The sequence below is a fragment of the Microcaecilia unicolor genome, chromosome 13, assembly GCF_901765095.1.
Source record: "Microcaecilia unicolor chromosome 13, aMicUni1.1, whole genome shotgun sequence".
Classification (NCBI taxonomy): Eukaryota; Metazoa; Chordata; class Amphibia; order Gymnophiona; family Siphonopidae; genus Microcaecilia; species Microcaecilia unicolor.
This window is the reverse complement of record NC_044043.1, coordinates 10,792,740-10,812,114: the sequence shown is the minus strand read 5'-3', so window position 1 is coordinate 10,812,114 and position 19,375 is coordinate 10,792,740. Positions and strand designations below refer to the sequence as shown.

The 19,375-nt window shown below is 43.9% G+C and overlaps 1 protein-coding gene across 1 annotated transcript in view; it reads left to right on the top strand.

The window, feature by feature from the left end:
- CUX1 (cut like homeobox 1) overlaps positions 1-19,375 on the top strand; it is an 804,986-nt gene that overhangs the window by 330,622 nt on the left and 454,989 nt on the right. Inside the window, 1 exon segment of the mRNA XM_030186246.1 lies at positions 4,671-4,719. Within this exon segment, the coding sequence (XP_030042106.1) occupies positions 4,671-4,719 (49 nt within the window).

Below are 19,375 nucleotides of genomic sequence, written 5' to 3'. Positions count from 1 at the left end.
CTTTCTGGCTAAGGCCACCGCCTTGTAACACTGTTTCGTCATTTTGATATCCTCAGATACTATCACCCAAGGTCCCTTTCCCTGTCTCTGCATAACAGACTCTCACTGCCTAACACATACGTCTCCCATGGATTTCTATTCCCTAAGTGCATTATTTTGCACTTTGCAGCAAATTTCAATTGCCAAACATTAGACCATTCTTCTAACTTCTGCAGATCCTTTTTCATGTTTTCCATTCCCTCCTAGGTGTTACAAATCTTGGTATCATCCGCAAAAAAAGGAAAACTTTACCTTCTAACCCTTTGACAATGTCAGTCACAAATGTATTGAACATAATCGGCCCCAGCACTGATCCTTGTGGCACTCCACTACTCACCTTTTCCTCCTGCAAGTGAATTCCATTAACCACCACCCTCTGGTGTCTGTCCATCAACCAGTTCCTAATCCAGTTCACCACTTTGGGTCCTATCTTCAGCCTGTCAAGTTTATTCAAGAGCCTCCTATGAGGAACTGTTTCAAAGGCTTTGCTGAAATCTAAGTTGATTACATCTATTGCACATCTTTGATTCAGTTCTCTGGTCACCCAGTCAAAACTTCAATGAGATTCGTTTGGCATGATTTAGTTTTGGGAAAACCATGTTGTCTCGGATCGTGCAACTTACTGGATTCCAGGAAATTCACTATTCTTTCCTTCAGCATCGCTTCACCGAAGTGAGGCTTATTGGTTTGTAGTTTCCAGCTTCTTCTCTGTCACCGTTTTGTGAAGAGGGACCACATCTGCTCTTCTCCAATCCCACGGAACCTCCCCCGTCTCCATGGATTTATTAAATTTTTAAGAGGGAATGTTCATAGGTTATGGACTTCAAGCAAAATGTAGAAGGCAAATTTAGGGGCCGTTTTATTAAGCTGCAATAAAAAGTGGCCTGCGCTAGTGTGGGCACATGAAATTGGCAAGCGCTGGGCCATTTTTTTGCTGCAGTGGGTAAAGACTTTTTTTTTTTTTAAATGGGGCAGTAAATGGCTGTGTGCTAATTTTTAAAGTAGTGTGCAGCTATTTAATGCCTGAGCCCTTACTGCCAACTATTTACTTGGCGATCAGGGCTCATTGTGGCTGCTCTGCTGACTACCTCTGTGAACGCTCCCGCAGTAGAAAATAGAAAATTATTTTCTACTGCTGGAAACTGCACGTGCCAACTTTGGACTACCACCAGACACCCACGCTACTCCAGTGATAGGGTTGATTTGATGCGCGCTACCCACGCGGTAGCCCTACTGAAGATTAGTAAAAGGGCCCTTTAGAAAAGCTTTCTACATGTAAATCCAGTTTTACAAAAACCCAGCTATGCAAAATTTGCTTTCACATACACACACAAAAATATGTTTGGGAGTGGTCCTGTGTGTGCTTTCTTGTGTATAAATTAGATGTTCTTTTTATCACTTAATAGACTTATCTGATAGATGTAAATCAAACATATAAACGGCAAGTGACCGACTCACCTGCAAATGCGCAGTAGAGACTTCCCTCTCTGTCCTGCCCTTGCGTCGACGTGATGACAGAGGGCGGAACAGAGAGGGAAACGGAGTCGGAGTCACTGTCGGACGCTGCCAACTGGAAACGAACATCGCGCGCACCAACCTCCACCCTCCCCCCCAATCCCCGCTGCCGCTCCCGCCCTCCTCCGTATTGGGCCCCCTGCACTAACCTGACAGCGCCTCTCAGCTCCGTGTGGAAGCGCTGCAGGTAGCAGCAGAGTGATCTGCTGCTGCCTGCAGCGCTTTCACACGGAGGTGAGAGGCGCTGTCAGGTCAGTGCAGGGGGCCCGGCATGGAGTGGGGAGGGAGTGACGGCGAGGAGGGTAGCTGGAAATCTCGCCCGTTTTAACGGGCTTAACAGCTAGTATATACATATGGCTTCTGGTTGCACGCATAAGCAATGCTTTTAAAAGGGAAATTGTGTGTGTCTCATTTGCCTTCTTGAAATTAATGCTTTTTGCACATTGCATCCACTTATACAACAGTGTAAAATCACATCCATATGGTAATTTTATGTGATTACTTTACACCAGTGTTTCCCAAAGTTTTTACTATACAAAGATTCTACAGTCTAATTTCTTGAGGAACTGTTACGTCTGTGCTCACCTCGCCCGCTGGTGGCCAGAACCGATGGCTGCTATGGACTATCACCCGTTCCAGACTTTAGCCAAGTCCAGTCCGGATCTTCCAGGCTGCCGGATTTCTCTGTCTTGTTTTGAACCTGCACAGCTTCCGTAGTTGCTCGGTGATTGCTGCAGCTGAGCCTCAGTTGCTGCTGGGCTTATTAGCCATTTGGAAACTCTCTGCCTTTGCCTTTGCATCATCTAAGGTCCCTGGTATGTTGGTGCTCTGTGCACTTCTTTTTTTTTTTTTTTATCATTTATAATTTTTCATTTTACAAGGGTCACTTGCAAACAGTAATACAGAGATGACTGTACATTAATACAATATTAGAAGAAAACAATCTCAACTAGCTAAATGAATTATATACAATATTAGAAGAAAACAATCTCAACTAGCTAAATGTATTATATACAATCTTTCTCTTTCTTAGACCACAAAATAAATAGGGAGAATGAAACAAGACAAGGAAATCAATTAAACAAAAGTAAACCAAGAAAACGTGGTATTAACCTGATTATCCCCAGTTATTATTTATCTGAATCATTATTCCACATTGATCATCAGCTCTGTGCACTTGTACCTAGTCTAGTTTCTTGTTTTAATTTCTTGCCTGATTCTGCTGTCTGCCCAGACCCGGCTTGTTTCCTGTTTTTTTCTACTGCCTGCCCTGACCCGGCTAGTTTCCTGGTTTTCTCTTCTGTCTGCTGCCTGCCCAGACCTGGCTTGTCCTTTGGTTTATCTTCTGTTGTGTGTCTAGTCCTTGTCTGTCTGTGTCTTTAATGGCTGTTCTGCAGCTTTCAGTTCTGTGTCTTATCAGTGTTTTGTTCCCTGTTTTAGTGGCTGCTTGCAGCTCTCAGTCCTGCCCTTTAGCTTTCCCTTCCTTGCCCTGCTGCCCCTGTATGTTCCTTTTCCCTCTGACCCTCAGTCCTGGTTCAGCCTAGTGGGTATCCAGTCCTGCCTTGCCCAGTAAGTCCTGCCGGCCACCTGCAGCCAGGAGCTCAACTCCTGGTGAAAAGTGGCCAAGTGCAGGTGAAGTTTAAGGGTACCTGCTCTGCTTTAGTCCTGCCGGTTTGCCTCAGCTACAACTCCAGTCCGGAGTTCCAGTCCTGTTCTGCCTAGTCTCCGGTGTGGGGTGGTTTTGCCTGCCACTGCCGCTCCTCGGCAGTGGCCCAAGGGCTCACAAACCCCGTTTCCAGCTTTGGAAAACGTGACAGGAACCCCTGAAAAGAGTTTGAGGAACAGTAGGGTTCTGTGGAACCCAGTTTGGGAATGAGTGTCTTACACTGACATTGCATAAACATTTGAATTTTCCACTTCAATAGTTCTCTTGGCAAATAGGTAATGCGTGTTACATTGTGGTATAAATGTTTATTAAAGGGAGTTCATGGCAAGAAGAAACGTATTGATATACATAAATATATATATATTGTAAAGCAAACCCTTTTGTAGACAGTCCGGGTTGGCCCCAAGAATTTCAAGCATGCCTTGGAAATGAAAATTTTTCTTAGCCCAAGAATAATACAGCCCTCAAATTAAAGATTCAAGAACACATGTACCATATAAAATTACATGTTTTTGCCATTGTGTGTACTTTTGAACTTGTAGATTTTTGGAGTTATTTATAAGAAACCCTGTAACATACAAATTGTGCCAGCTGAAAGCTTCTCTTACTGCTCCAGCACTATCCATATATCCCCTTGTTCTATAATAGGTTGCCTAAAGATAAATGCCAATTGTGCGCATAAGTTATAGAATACTAGAACTTACACTTATGACTGTTATTCAAGTTAATGCTATCCTCACGCTCAGCTGTATTCAATAACATATATGCAAAACTACCTTAGTGTATAAATGCAAGGAGTCATTTCATGGGAGGGTGGGGAGCATGGATATGTCTCCCATTTATGCATGTAACTTACAGAATACTGGATTTTAGTAAGTAACTTACAGTATTCTGTAAGTTACTTACTAAAATCCACATTTAGGCTCATGCGTTTGTTTGCCTTAGTCTTGGCATAAGTGGGCATGCCTAAAGTATGCACATTTCTGCCAACCTATGCAAGTATTCCATAATGGAATCTAGGCACCCAGATACTTTTATAGAATTAGTGCTCAGTGTACTGTATTTAGGTGCTAGAATTGTGGCGCCCAGTTATAGAATTCCCCCCATAGTGCTTGGATAGAGTTAGGGTGAAGTGAGAGCAGAAAGAAAAAATTACCCATATTGTACTGATATTCAGCTACTGTATGAATAGTCTTTGTATTTCTCAAGTAAACTACATAGGTACCTGAACAATGGCTGGATACTGCTGCTATTTAGATGTCAGCTTTGAATATACATCTTTTTTTAACACAGCAGTTTTTTTAAATACGCTAATTGGCAAGCTTGACTGTTGACCCATTAGTTTTTATCAGAAATTTCATATTGTTATTATTTGAAAAAGTACTCAACCTTTACCTTATTTTTTGTGTTATATATATATCTTGATATAAGACTGTTGTTCTTTTCTCAGGGCTGATGAAATTGAGATGATCATGACAGACCTTGAAAGAGCTAATCAAGTAAGATAATAGCATATTTTTATTTAAAATATCAGTTTTGTTTTGTTTTAATATTTGAATACTTTACTGGGATATCTTCAGGGAGATTGACCTATTTTTTCTGTTTATTTATTCAGCTTTAGCTCGCACCACACCTTTTTCTAGTAGTAGCTCAAGGTGATTTATATCCAGCTAAACTAGGTAACATAGTAACATAGTAGATGACGGCAGAAAAAGACCTGCACGGTCCATCCAGTCTGCCCAACAAGATAAACTCATATGTGCTAGTTTTTGTGTATACCTTACCTTGATTTGTACCTGTCCTTTTCAGGGCGTGGACCGTATAAGTCCGCCCAGTACTATCCCCACCTCCCAACTACCAGCCCCGCCTCCTACCACCGGCTCTGGCACAGACCGTATAAGTCTGCCCAGCACTATCCCCGCCTCCCACCCACCAGCCCCGGCACAGACCGTATAAGATTATTAGATTATATAAGTATAAGATAAGTATAAGTCTATTAGATTGTAAGCTCTTTGAGCAGGGACTGTCTCTCTTTGTTAAATTGTACAGCGCTGCGTAACCCTAGTAGCGCTCTAGAAATGTTAAGTAGTAGTAGTAGTATAAGTCTGCCCAGCACTAGCCCCGCCTCCCAACCACCGGCTCTGCCACCCATTCTAGGCTAAGCTCCTGAGGATCCCTTCCTTCTGAACAGGATTCCTTTATGTTTATCCCACGCATGTTTGAATTCTGTTACCGTTTTCATCTCCTCCACCTCCCGCAGGAGGGCATTCCAAGCATCCACCACCCTCTCCGTGAAAAAATACTTCCTGACATTTTTCTTGAGTCTGCCCCCCTTCAATCTCATTTCATGCCCTCTCATTCTACCACCTTCCCATCTGCGGAAAAGGTTTGTTTGCGGATTAATACCTTTCAAATATTTGAACGTCTGTATCATATCACCCCTGTTTCTCCTTTCCTCAAGGGTATACATGTTCAGGTCAGCAAGTCTCTCCTCGTACGTCTTGTAACGCAAATCCCATACCATCCTTGTAGCTTTTCTTTGCACCGCTTCAATTCTTTTTACATCCTTAGCAAGATACGGCCTCCAAAACTGAACACAATACTCTAGGTGGGGCCTCACCAACGACTTGTACAGGGGCATTTCCCTTAATCTGACAAGAACATTCTCTTTCAGCATTTAGGATTATAGTGTAATATCTTCTGATGAATCTAATTATAAGAAAACAGATTTTTGTTCCTGTTGATTTGATGCAGTTATGAAGAAAATTAGGGTCCCTTTTACGAAAGGCTTGCCACGCGCTAATTCGAAACTACCACCGTGCTATCATAGTAGCCTAGCAGTAGTTCTTGTCCTCAGTGTGTGCCATTTCCGGTGCTACAAAAATATTTTTTATTTTTGTAGCATTGGGGCTTAATTGGCAGTAATTGGTTAGTGCAGGAGCCCTTAACCGCCACCTGTTTAAGGGCTTTCCCCAGAAATGGCTATGCCCCAATCCCTGTGATTAGCGCAGGGCCATTTCCTTTTTTTTTTTTTTTTTAAACATCCTTTTACCCACTTGCGTAAAAGGGGCCTTGGCGCATGTCGAAAACAGAAAACAGATGCCGATACTACCGCAGGCCCCCTTTTACTACAGCTTGCTAAAAGGGGCCCTTAGATTTGGGGTCTTTTGTTCATCAGGGTTAGCTAGTAATGTTAAAACATGTCACAGTAATAGCAGTTTCTCCGAAGACAAGCAGGCTCAATATTCTTATGTATGGGTTGTCGTCCGCGACAGCCCAGGAGACCGGAACTTCAAAAACAAAAGAACTTTTCAGAACGCGGCATCACATGGACCGAATGCACTGTGCATGTGCGAACGGCTTCCCACCCATGACCCGAGCGTGACCCAATCAGTTCTTTCTTCTCTGCGACTGGGAAGGTTGTTCTCTGCTTCGTTCCCTTTTCGGCTCAGGAGAATCGCGTTTTTCGCATATATTTCTTCTCAACTTAATTTCAAACCGTTCCTGTCAAAAAAAAAAAAAAAATCTTTTTTTCCTTTATTTCTTAGTTTTTTTTTTTCCTTTTTAAAGTTTCCTTAAATTTTTGACGCGGCAGTTCTTTAGGCTGCTCGGCCGGGCTGTTTTTCCCTTTTTGTGCCACTTTTTCTTGGCACCATCGAGCCTTTTGATTTCGCAACCGCTGTTTTTCCCTCCATGTCATCAAGGATACTCAGCGGCTTCAAGCGTTGTACTCTGTGCAACCGGACCATTTCAAGTACCGACCCCCACGCGTGGTGTCTCTATTGTCTTGGGCCTGACCATCTGCCATTTTCTTGTAAGCTGTGAAAGTTGATGAAAAAGCGGACACAGGTGGCTCAAGAGGCTCGACGTGAGAAACGTTTTCCAGATTGGTCCGGTCCTTCGACGTTAGCATCGACATCGGTACCGAGGTTGGCGTCGGCGTCGGGGGAAGCATCGACATCTGGAGTCCAGGTAATAGCTGCCGAAAGGAGGCATCGAGTGGTTCTCCATCTATCTCGAGGCCTACTGCTATGCAGGCGCCCCGGGACCGACCTGCGTCTGACCCGGCCCTGAGGAGGCGTAAGGGTTCCTTGTTCTCATTGGTACTGAGGAGTGTCGGTGACGGGCGTCGAGCGAAGGCTAAGAAGCACCGTCATCGATCTCCTTCCATGCACGGTACCGAGAGATCCGGGGAGCCAAGGAAGTCGGCACCTGATAAGCGTTGGCGCCGGGAGGACCGCTCACCCTCTATTCAGGAGGTGCAGGTGCGTTGGTCGTCTGGCAGCCTAGTACCGACCCCCGAGCCCCTTCAAACTGTGCAACCGACTCTTGCACCGGCCCCCCAACCTTTACTGATGGATGCTCTCATTGAGTGTATCAGGGCCCTTCTTGCTGAGCTTCTGGAAGGGCTGCTTCGTCAGTCGGCATCGGTGTCGGGGGTGCTTGCGCCTTCCATACCTACTGCAGAGGCGGCTTCTGGGCCATCGCCTGTGAGGAGGTCCCCATCCTCCGACGTCGGCTGCCACCCGGGTTGACTCCCCCTCGACGTCGGTGGAGGAAGCTTCGCCGGAGTCCAGACGGGTCGACTTCTCGACACCCCCCACGAGGTCCTCGATCCTCGACGTCGAGACAGGCTAGGGTTCGGGCTGCTCTTAGGGAGCTTCTGTTCGGTACCGAGGAGTCTCGATGACGAGCGTCGAGCAAAGGCTAAGAAGCACCGTCATCGTTCTCCTCCCATGCACGGTACCGAGAGCTCCGAGGGAGTCGGCACCCGATAAGCATCGGCGCCGGGAGGACCGCTCACCCTCCATACAGGAAGTGCCGATGCGTCGGTCATCTGGCAGCCTGGTACCTGCTCTCGAGCCCCCTCAGATTCTGCCACCGACTCCTGCACCGGCCCCCCAGCATTTTCCGATGGAAGCTCTCGATGAGCTTCCAGTGCTTCTCAAAGGGTTGCTGCGCCAGTCTGCTTCGGTGTTGGGGGTATTTGCGCCTTCCGTACCGACTGCAGAAGCGGCTTTTGGCGCCCCCAGGCAGAGTCTAGGACCTTAGATTCTTTTGGGAGGAAAATGTATCAGGCCGCAATGCTCGCCGCCAAGATCCAAACTTACCAGCTCTACACGAGCATCCACTTACGGAACTCGGTGAGGCAACTGTCCAGTTTGGTTGAAGCACTTCCTCCTGAGCTCGCTGAACCTTTTCACCAGGTGGTCAGGCAGCAGAAGGCAAATTCCTGGCCTGGGGTCTTACGACACTTTTGATGTGGCATCCTGAGTAGCTGCTCAAGGTATAGTGATGTGCAGACTCTCATGGCTGTGTGTCTCTGACCTGGATCAGAAGACCCAGCAGCGAATGGCGGATGTTCCTTGCCTGGGGGGGGGGGGGGGGGGGGAATAATCTCTTAGGAGAAAAAGTAGAGAACGTGGTCGATCAGATCAAAAAGCACCATGATGCTATGGATTCTCTCTCCTGCCAGGCGTCTTCTGCTACCACCTCCTCATCTAGGAGGCTTTTCGGAGGGAAGAGGAGTGATCCCTATTCCTATAATAGGCGTAGGTACACTCATGCTTCTCAGCAGCCTGTCCAGGTTCAGTCCCAACATGCCCATTCTTGTCAACGGCGTGTGCCTAAGGCCCCTAGGGCTCCCCAGCAAAAGTAAGGGACGGGCTTTTGACTGGCTCCAGTGCAGCATAGCCTCAGAAAAAGTGTCGGTGTCGGACGGCTTGCCGGTCGGAGGGAGGTTGTTATTTTTTCACCAAAGGTGGCCTCTTATAACCTCTGACAGGTGGGTTCTTCAAACAGTCCAGTTAAGATACACTCAGTCTGGAATCCAGATCTCCAAATTGCCCACCGGGAGCTCAGTCCTTCAGCTCCCAGCACAAGCAGGTATTGGCAGAGGAACTCTCCACCCTTCTAAAGGCCAATGCAGTCGAACCCGTTCCACCAGGGGGGGAAGAAGGGCTGGGATTCTATTCCAGGTACTTCCTTGTGCAAAAGAAGCAGGGGGGATGCGTCCCATCCTAGAACTAAGGGACCTGAACAAATTCCTAGTCCGAGAAAAGTTCAGGATGGTTTCCCTGGGCACCCTGCTTCCCATGATTCAGGAAAACGATTGGCTATGCTCTCTGGACTTAAAGGATGCCTATTCTTGCATCTCGATACTCCCAGCTCACAGGAAGTATCTTCGATTTTGGTTGGGAACTCAGCACTTTCAGTGCTGTGTACTGCCCTTTGGCCTCGCATCTGCTCCCAGGGTCTTCAGAAAGTGCCTGGCAGTTGTCTCATCATCGCTACACAGCCTGGGAGTGCATGTGTTCTGTTATCTTGACGAGCACCTCAGAGGCAGGGGCTGTACAGTCTAAGCAGATGACTATTCCACTGCTAGAGCTACTGGGGTTTGTAATCAATTATCCCAAGTCCCACTTTGTTCCAGTTCAGAAATTGAAGTTCATTGGAACTCTGTTGGACACAGGCAAGGGCAAACAGTCTCTTGGCCCTGGTCTCCTTAACTCGAGCGTCTCAACAGATCAGAGCTTGGCAGATGTTGAGACTTCTAGGTCACATGGCTTCCACAGTTCATGTGACTCCAATGGCACGCCTACATATGAGATCAGCTCAATGGACCCTACTTTCCCAGTGGTGTCAGGCCACAAGGGATCTAGAGGATGTAATCCATCTCCCCACCGATTTTTGCAGTTCCCTTCAATGGTGGCCCATTCGATCCAATTTGATCTTGGGACATCCATTCCAAATTCCTCAGCCACAAAAAGTGCTGACGACGGATGCATCCCTCCTGGGGTGGGGAGCTCATGTAGATGGACTTCACACTCAAGGAGCTTGGTCCTTTCAGGAAAAGGATCTTCAGATCAACCTCCTGGAATTACTTGCGATCTGGAATGCTCTCAAGGCTTTCAGAGATCGGCTGTCTAATCAAATCATTCTAATTCAGACAGACAATCAGGTTGCTATGTATTACACCAACAAGCAGGGGGGCACCGGATCTCGCCCTCTGTGTCAGGAAGCCGTCTGGATGTGGCTTTGGGCGCACCATCACGGCATGTTTCTCTAGGCCACATATCTGGCAGGCGTAAACAACAGTCTGGCCGACAGATTGAGCATGATAATGCAACCTCACGTGTGGTCGATCAACTCGGGCATGGTCCACAAGATCTTCAGAGCTTGGGGCACCCCCTCGGTGGATCTTTTTGCCACTCAGCTCAATCACAAGGTCCCTCAGTTCTGTTCCAGACTTCAGGCCCACGACAGACTTGGGCTTGTTAATTTTTTATTGATCCACATCAATTAAATATTGTTTTCCACATACGTATCTGCTTCGTTTGGTGTCCATCTTGGAGTTTGCAGATTGATTACCCTGCTGTTTTCTTGGACCATCCCTGTTGGGTATACTTGAACCTGTATTGACAGGTATCATGTCTTTTTCACCGTGGAAGGACGTGCTTAGTTTTAACGAGAATTGCCTCCAGAGTATACTTCCACCTGATCCCTTCTTCAAGGAACCTGAAAATTTAGAGGACGTCCTCAAACATTGGGAAGAGGCAGTCAAACTCAGCAAGAGAGCAAAGAGGATTGAGTTGCATGGATCTTCACTTTTGGAATATTGTAGATATAAAAGGATTCCAAGAGGGTTAAGAATGAATAAAGCTTCGACCATGTTTAGCGACGATAGCACCTTCATGATTCAATGGGAAGCTATATTAAATAAATGTTCTCTCGATCTGATGATCCTGATCATCTAAACTTGTAAAGAGAGAGAACAAAAAGCAAAAGAAGAACTAGATGAAGAATTAGTTTTCCTCAAAGAAAATGACCCATGCTTTGATTTATTACATGAAGATTTTAAGAAAAGTAGTGATCAGTTTGAGAGAGACCTAAGACTAATCAAGTTTGAAAAATTTAGGCGAGATGATCAGGATTATAAGAATAATAATGTCTACCCTTGCCATAGAAATAGAAACCGGAGGAAGTGACGTCAGCGCTACTGGATGGCTGCCTAACAAGCGAGCTCTGAAGAGCCAGAAGTAAAAGGAGCCTCCAACTCCCCGAAAACGCGGCGAAAATCCCCACCAAGCAGGAATCTAAACTCCGGAAGTAATGGCAGCTCGAAAGAAACTAGCCAAATTCAAATACGCCACGGAAAACCCTGGAATAGGGAGAAGCGCGGGCGCGAAAGTAGCGTCGCGAAATTTCAAAATGGCGGACGGAGTTTCCGAATCAGACCCGGAACACAAGGAAATGGTAGACGAAAACTCGGAGACAGAAAAAATGGACGTTTCACGCTGGTTCCAAGAACTAAAAGCGGAAATGGTAAATACAAGAAAAGGGATACAGGCGGCAATAGGAGAGCTGCGGGAGGAATTGAGAGATATGGGGAAACGAGTGGCGGAGACTGAGGAGAGAGTGGATGGTGTAGAGGAGGAGATAAAAGAAATGCAGCAGGCAATAAAAAAAGAAAATCAATGCAGAGAAGCTCTGGAAATGCAACTAGAGGACCTTGAAAACAGGTCTAGACGATGCAACCTGAGATTCAAAGGAGTACCAGAGGTAGAGTCATACAAAGACGCATCCAAAACAATAAGAGCAATCTGTGCAGCCATTATGGATCTGGAGAGTGAAAGGGAGGACTCCGCCAACCCGGACAAATATAGAATTGACAGAGCACACCGGACATTAGGGCCACAGAGAGCTGAAGGGCCCAGAGATATAATAGCATGTTTCCATGACTATAATACTAAAGAGGCAGTGTGGCGCAAAGCTCGGGCCATGAAAGAGATTACATGGGAAAATAATAAAATACAAATTTTCCAAGACTTGGCAAAAAAAAAACCTGCAAGCACGGAGAGAACTTAAGGACATCACAATGTATTTGCAAAAAGCAGGACTGAGATACCGATGGCTGTACCCAAGAGGAATTTTGGTAACAGTGGGCACCAAGTCGAGGCGAATTCAGACGGTGGAAGGAGCATGGAAAAACCTGAGGGACATGGGCTGCACAGACATTCCACAAGATAAAGAAGGAGAACAAGGACGACAACAAAGACAACAGACCCCGGAAACTCAAAGATGGCAGAAAGTTGGAAGAGAAAAGAAAAACAGATCCCCGGACAAGGCCAGATTCGAGGGAGAAATAAGAGGAAAAGACTGAGAAATGAACCAGAGGTCAACTAAATGGAACTGTGGTAGTATATTCTATGAGAACCATAGTGCTGGTTCATTGATGTAATATGCTTGGTGTGGGGGAATAGGGAAATGTAAATGGGGATGGGGGAGGGGGAGGGAACGGATGAGGTAAATATATGGGGGCAGCCGTCTGGCACAGATGCACTTCCTCCAGGGTAGCACTGGCCAGAAGAGTCCAGGGCCAAAATCAGGAGCCCACTGGGGGGGTAGGGAAAAGAGGGGGGGAGGGAAGGGAAAGGGGAGGGAGGGGAATAAAGATAGGATCTTGGAATGTTAACGGTTTGAATAATCCTGGGAAAAGAAGCATAGTCCTTAAAGAACTGAAAAGATTAAAATGGGATGTGATAATGCTTCAGGAAACCCATATCCAAAGACGTGATGAGCACTTGATTAGCTATAAAACACTGGGGCAGGGAACTAAGCTGGCGGATCCCAAGGGAGGGAAGACGGGAGGACTGGCAATTTACATAAATGAACAGTTAAGATTTGTACAAGAAGATATATACAAAGGGGAAGATGGGAGAAGCTTAGCAATTAAAGGAAAGGTAGGGAATCACTTGATCACATTCATCAATATATATGCACCAAATGAGGGACAGGGAACATTCTTCACAAAACTAGGCTTAGGCCTAAGTAAATTTGCAAGGGGACAGATAATCATGGGAGGGGACTACAACATGACAGCCTCTAGACTAGACCATTCACAGGGGAAAGGAGGAGGACCAAGAACACATAGGGGGAAACTTCTGCAATTAATGAAGGATTTAGACCTGGTAGATATATGGAGGATACAACACCCAGGTCAAAAAACATATTCTTTTTACTCTCATGCCCAAAAATCATATTCAAGGATAGATGCGATCTGGGGGAGCAGAGCAATATGGGGGGACATGAAAGACTCAGACATAGAAAATATACAGATATCAGACCACGCACCAGTATGGGTACTGGTGGGGAAAATAGAGATAGAGAGAAAGGAAACGATGTGGAGACTAAACGAATCTCTGATAGCTGCAGAGAAAGACTGTCAAGATATACGTATGAAGATAATAGAATACCTCCAAAATAATGACAGGGGAGATGTATCGGAAGGCACCTTGTGGGATGCACTAAAAGCTGTGATTAGAGGGCATCTGATAGCAAAAGGCACCTACAAAAAAAAAAAAAGAGAAGCAACAGAGTTGGCACTCAGGATAAAATTAACACAATTAGAAACACAACACCAATTACAGGGAGATACAAAAACGCTCAAAGAACTAATACAATGTAGAGGGGAACTTCGGAAAATACAGATGAGTACGATGGAATTCCATAGAACACTGATGAAACAAAAATTCTTTGAATTTAGTAACAAAGCGGGGACTATGTTGGCACGCAGTTTAAGACAAAAACAGAAAAGGAGCTTAATAACTAAACTAAAAACACAAGGAGATAGGTTGGTATATCAAGATAAGGATATTAGGAAAGCCTTTGTGCAATATTATTCTAAATTGTATGCGCCAGGGGAAAAAGCCACCAAAGAAGACATACAAAGTCAGTTAAGAGATCTAGGACTCCACAAAGTAACGGAGACTCAGAAATTAGAGTTAGAGAAGGCCATAACGCTGAAGGAAGTATTAGAGGTAATTAAGGGGCTAAAAGGAGGCAAGGCACCGGGTTTGGATGGGTACACGGGGAAATTTTATAAAGTATTTGGAAGGGAGTTAGCCCCAATATTGGTGAGAGTTGGAAATGTAAACTTTGGAGGCAATGGGCTACCTAATAGCATGAAAATAGCGGGCATTACAGTATTACCAAAACCAGGAAGGGACCCAACATGTTGTGGATCATACAGACCTATATCATTATTAAATATTGATGTTAAGATCCTGGCAAAGGTCATGGCCGACCGCCTAGCCCGTATAATGCCACAACTTATACACCCGGATCAATCTGGATTTATATTAAATAGAAAGGTTGCTGACAACATTAGACGGACATTGAATATTATCTGGGGGGCGCAAAGAAGAGGGGACTCGTTGACGCTGCTAGCAATAGACGCCGAGAAAGCATTCGATAGAGTGGAGTGGGACTATTTATGGGAGGTAATGAGGGAAATGGGTATGGGAATACCATTTATAGAATGGATAAAAGGGCTATATGCATCACCGACTGCAAGATTAAAGATTAATGGGGGATATTCTGAAATTTTCCATATCCAGAGGGGTACACGTCAGGGATGCCCGTTATCACCCTTATTGTTCGCGTTATCTATTGAACCCCTGGCACAGAGAATTCGAACCATGAAGGAGGTGAAAGGAATAAAACTAGGTGGAAAGGAACATAAAATAGCATTATTCGCTGATGACATTCTATTTTACGTGGGCCAACCGATGCACACTCTACCTGTCATAGTTAAGGAACTTGAAGCATATGGGAGACAAGCAGGATTTAAAGTAAATTACGATAAATCTGAAATAATGGGAATTAGAATAACAGAGGCAGAGTGTAAATACTTGAAGGAAAGGTGCAATTTTAAAATAACGGAAATAGGTTTCCGGTATTTAGGAATAAAAATTCCCAAAGATTTACAGAATCTATATGCTTGGAATTATGAACCCCTGCTTAGCTCAGTGAGGAGGGATCTGAACAGATGGGGGTCAGGATGGCTGTCGTGGTGGGGGCGAATAGCAGTAATAAAAATGAATATCCTGCCAAGACTTCTATTTTTGTTTCAGACACTACCCATCCCAGTACCAATCAGAGAGTTGACAAGAATGCAATCAGAATTAGGGAAATTTGCCTGGGGGAGAAAGCCGGCCAGATTACCCAAGAGGATAATGTGGGGAAGAGTACAGGAAGGAGGAAGGGAAATGCCAAACATGCAATGGTACTACTGGGCAGGACAAATCACACAAATAGCAGAATGGTGTAAGGTAGACTTGTCACACATAACCACATTAGAACAAGTGTTTGTCAGAGAGGGATATTTGGAGGGTCTTTTGTGGGCCTCCATTCCTGAACAAAGTTATGGGAAACTGACTCTAAACCCGTTTATAACACATTTACTAACTCTTTGGGGTACCTTAAAAAAGAAATTAAGGGGGACACAACAGAGATCCTCATATGCGTGGATCACACAGGAGGAGGGATTCCCAGCGGGGAAAGAATCGAGGGTCTTCTCCACATGGTTTCAGAAGGGACTGATCAGATTCCGGGATTTAATGGATGGAGGTCGCATAAGGGCATTTAAAGAACTCCAAGAGAAATATGACTTACAAGAGACAGATAAATACGCATACATGCAAGTCCAACACTTTATTATAACAGAAAAATGGATAAAACACCCACCAGTAGACCATGAGAAATTCGAAAATCTATGGGGAGAAATTGATGTGTCAGGCAGGGGAATCTCCAAGGTATATGGGCACCTTCGGGGCCAAACTTTTAGAAAACATGCTTTTATGGAAGCATGGGAAAAAGACATGGGACAGACATTAAGTGAGACCGAATGGAGGAGGGTGTGTACCGAAGTTAAGAAAACATCAGTTTGTGTGCTGATCAAAGAAAATGCATACAAGATACTAAGTAGATGGTACTATACACCAGAAAAAATTAATAAAATGTACCCAGGAGCCTCTGCGGAATGCTGGAGGTGTGGGAAAGGGAAAGGCACATTCTATCATATATGGTGGGAATGTGGCCAGATACAAGAGTATTGGAAAGACATTGTGAAAGAATTATCAATGGTCCTGGAGATTCCCTTTCCGCATGAACCAAAATGGTGCTTACTGGGATGGGGAAATCATAGAGGGCAAAAATGGCAACAAAGAATTAAACGGATAGGGCTGGCAGCAGCGAAAACGGGTATAGCACGCCATTGGAAAAGTAAAGTGGGGCCCACAAAGACTGACTGGAAAATTAAACTAGGGGAGCTCATTGAGTTGGATAAATTAACAGACAAAAGAATAGGGAGATACAATTCTGAAGCAAAAGAATGGACACAATTACAAGGACTCCTGAAGGATGCGGAATAAGAAGAAGTTGATATAATATCCTGAGGATTAAAAGAAGGGGGGGGGGAGGGGGAAGAGAGGGAGGGAGAGGGAGGAGGGAGGGGAGGGAGAAAATGTATAAAATATAGAGAAACATTGTTATAATATTATGAGAAATGGAGTGTTAAGTTATGTTACAACGCAGTTGTGATATTGTGTTTTCAATAAACTATATAAATTACAAAAAAAGAAATAGAAACCATAGGAAAAGGAGTACCTACATGCACTCCAATAAGAAAGGATATGTTCCACGCACTACTAATATGACCAATCAGAATAGACGTTTTACGAAGAAGTCTAATGAGTATCAAATCCCAAACAGTCCACAAACTGTAAGAGAGAGAAAAAGGCCGATAAGTGATGCAGATGAGGTCTTTGACCCATCAGCTTCATTATACACTACACCACCACGAGCGAACATCAATAGACAGGTTTCGTTTTTTGGCCAATTTTGGAGAAAGAGATCTAATATAGACAACCCCACCAGTGATTTACAAAGAGAGGGCTTGTTAATTTTTTATTGATCCATATCAATTAAATATTGTTTTCCACATATGTATCTGCTTTGTTTGGTGTCCATCCAGGCGTAAACAACAGGCTCGGGTTCGGGCTGCTCTTACAGAGCTTTTGTATCTATTTTTTCCTGATGTAGCCAGATCTACAGAGAAAAAGAATGTAACACGAATGTAACTTTACACGAACTAGACAAAACCAAACTCTTGTCAATGGACTGTTTAACCTCACTGCTATTAAAGAAAGCTACACAATACGCACTACCAATCTATTTCACGTTACTCCTCACAATGTAACCATAATCGAGTTGTAACAAATTGTACTTCCATCAATACAATGTATTGTAAGCCACACTGAACCCGCAAATAGGTGGGAAAATGTGGGATACAAATGCAATAAATAAATAAATAAATTTCCTAAATTGAAGATGACATCTTTATAGTCGATGACCTAACTTATGCTACAACTCAGTTTATCACTTAGAAACCTCGATGCAATGCCATAATGCATTCCTCTGTACCATGTATGTATGCACCTTGATGCAAAATCATTTGTATGCAATACCACAATGTATTCCTCTTTACCATGTATGTATACAACTAAATGTATTACCATTTGAAATTCTGTACCCGGAAATGGCGATCGCCATAACGGCATAATGTAAGCCACAGTGAGCCTGCAAATAGGTGGAAAAATGTGGGATACAAATGCTACAAATAATAATAATAATAATATGTTTGGATTTCGCTTACATCTTTTCAGTAGTAGCATACCACACCTTTGTAAAGTGATTTGCCTAAGGTTACAAGAAGTGACAGTTGGATTTGAACACTAGCTCCCCTGGTTCTTAGATAATATTCACCAAGAAGGTAGCAAAACTATGTACACTACTGTCACAACAAAACTTTGCCACAAAGATCATCAATGAAGGGGATACTGGAAGCTTTCTTATCCCACCAGTATGGAAATAATGAAAAAATGGGGAAAAAAGACCTCAAAGCCTCTAGTGCATAAACATATCAAATAGGAATTGTTGGTTATTGATAAACACAGAATAAATCACACACACAGAAAAAGCAAGCTTTATTAACTTGTCTCCATACCTTTTCCCCCATAGTTTTAAAACTTGAATTTTCTGCCCCCACATTAACAGACTCTAGAAGGCACAGCAGGGCCTAGTTCAGTCATAGGAAAAAATAAAAATAAAGAAGAGAGTAGCAACCCTTTCCCCCATAGTTTTAAACTGAAACATTCTCTAGAGGTAGAAACTTAACAGACAAGTGTATTAAAAAGGATAGTAGCAAGGCTCAAACTTTGTTCTAAAATAAAGTTATTTTCTGTTCTTTGCCTGCTGGAAAGGTAGAACTGCTACTAACCTGAATTAGATGTTAATTAAAGTGTGAGGAAGTAGAATATTTTCAAAGGTTACTTGGTTAGCTTCAAAGGGTTTGTTTGAAGCAGTATCCTTAGAATCCAAACTATATAGAGAGGAAATGTCCCACTTAACTTTCTTCCTGAGAAGTTCTGAGAGAAGAGGACATTTCTCTGGGTAAGTGACATTAGTTTGCTCTGTGCTTGATAAATTCAAGATTGGGTTTAAAAGAGGAATTGTAGGTTATTAATAAACACATAATAAAAAAAAGAAGCAAACTTTATTAACTAGTCTCTATACCCTTTTTTCACATAGGGTAAGAGGAGGAGTGGCCTAGTGGTTAGGATGGTGGACTTTGGTCCTGGGGAACTGAGGAACTGAGTTCGATTCCCACTTCAGGCACAGGCAGCTCCTTGTGACTCTGGGCAAGTCACTTAACCCTTCATTGTCCCATGTAAGCCGCATTGAGCCTGCCATGAGTGGGAAAGCACGGGGTACAAATATAACTAAAATAAAAATAAATAGTTCTTTAATTTGAATTTTCTGCAACAGCATTAATAGACACGAGAAGGTACAGCATGGCCTAGTTCTCACCCCCATCCCCCTCCTCAATTCTCACCCATCCATAGCTCAACTCTTCATTTACAGTCAACTATTCTAATTAGGACAAGAGGAGAGTTTTCATTAGCATTTTAATTACATTTATTTATTTATATTTATTTATTGCATTTGTATCCCACATTTTCCCACCTATTTGCAGGCTCAGTGTGGCTTACAAAACATCATGGGTAGTGGAAATGTAACAGAAAATAGACATTTAGTGTTACAGAAAAATTTTGGCAACAGGACTGTGCAGGTCTTTTTCTGCCGTCATCTACTATGTTACCATGATAATGATAAGACATGATAGTAGTATAACAAGCAGATATTATAAGACATTTCTAACTATGTGTTAGTTATGTATATTCACATTGGTTGATCTTTGTGGTAAGCCTTGTTAAAGAAATGGGTCTTCAATAGTTTGCGGAAGTTTGTTAG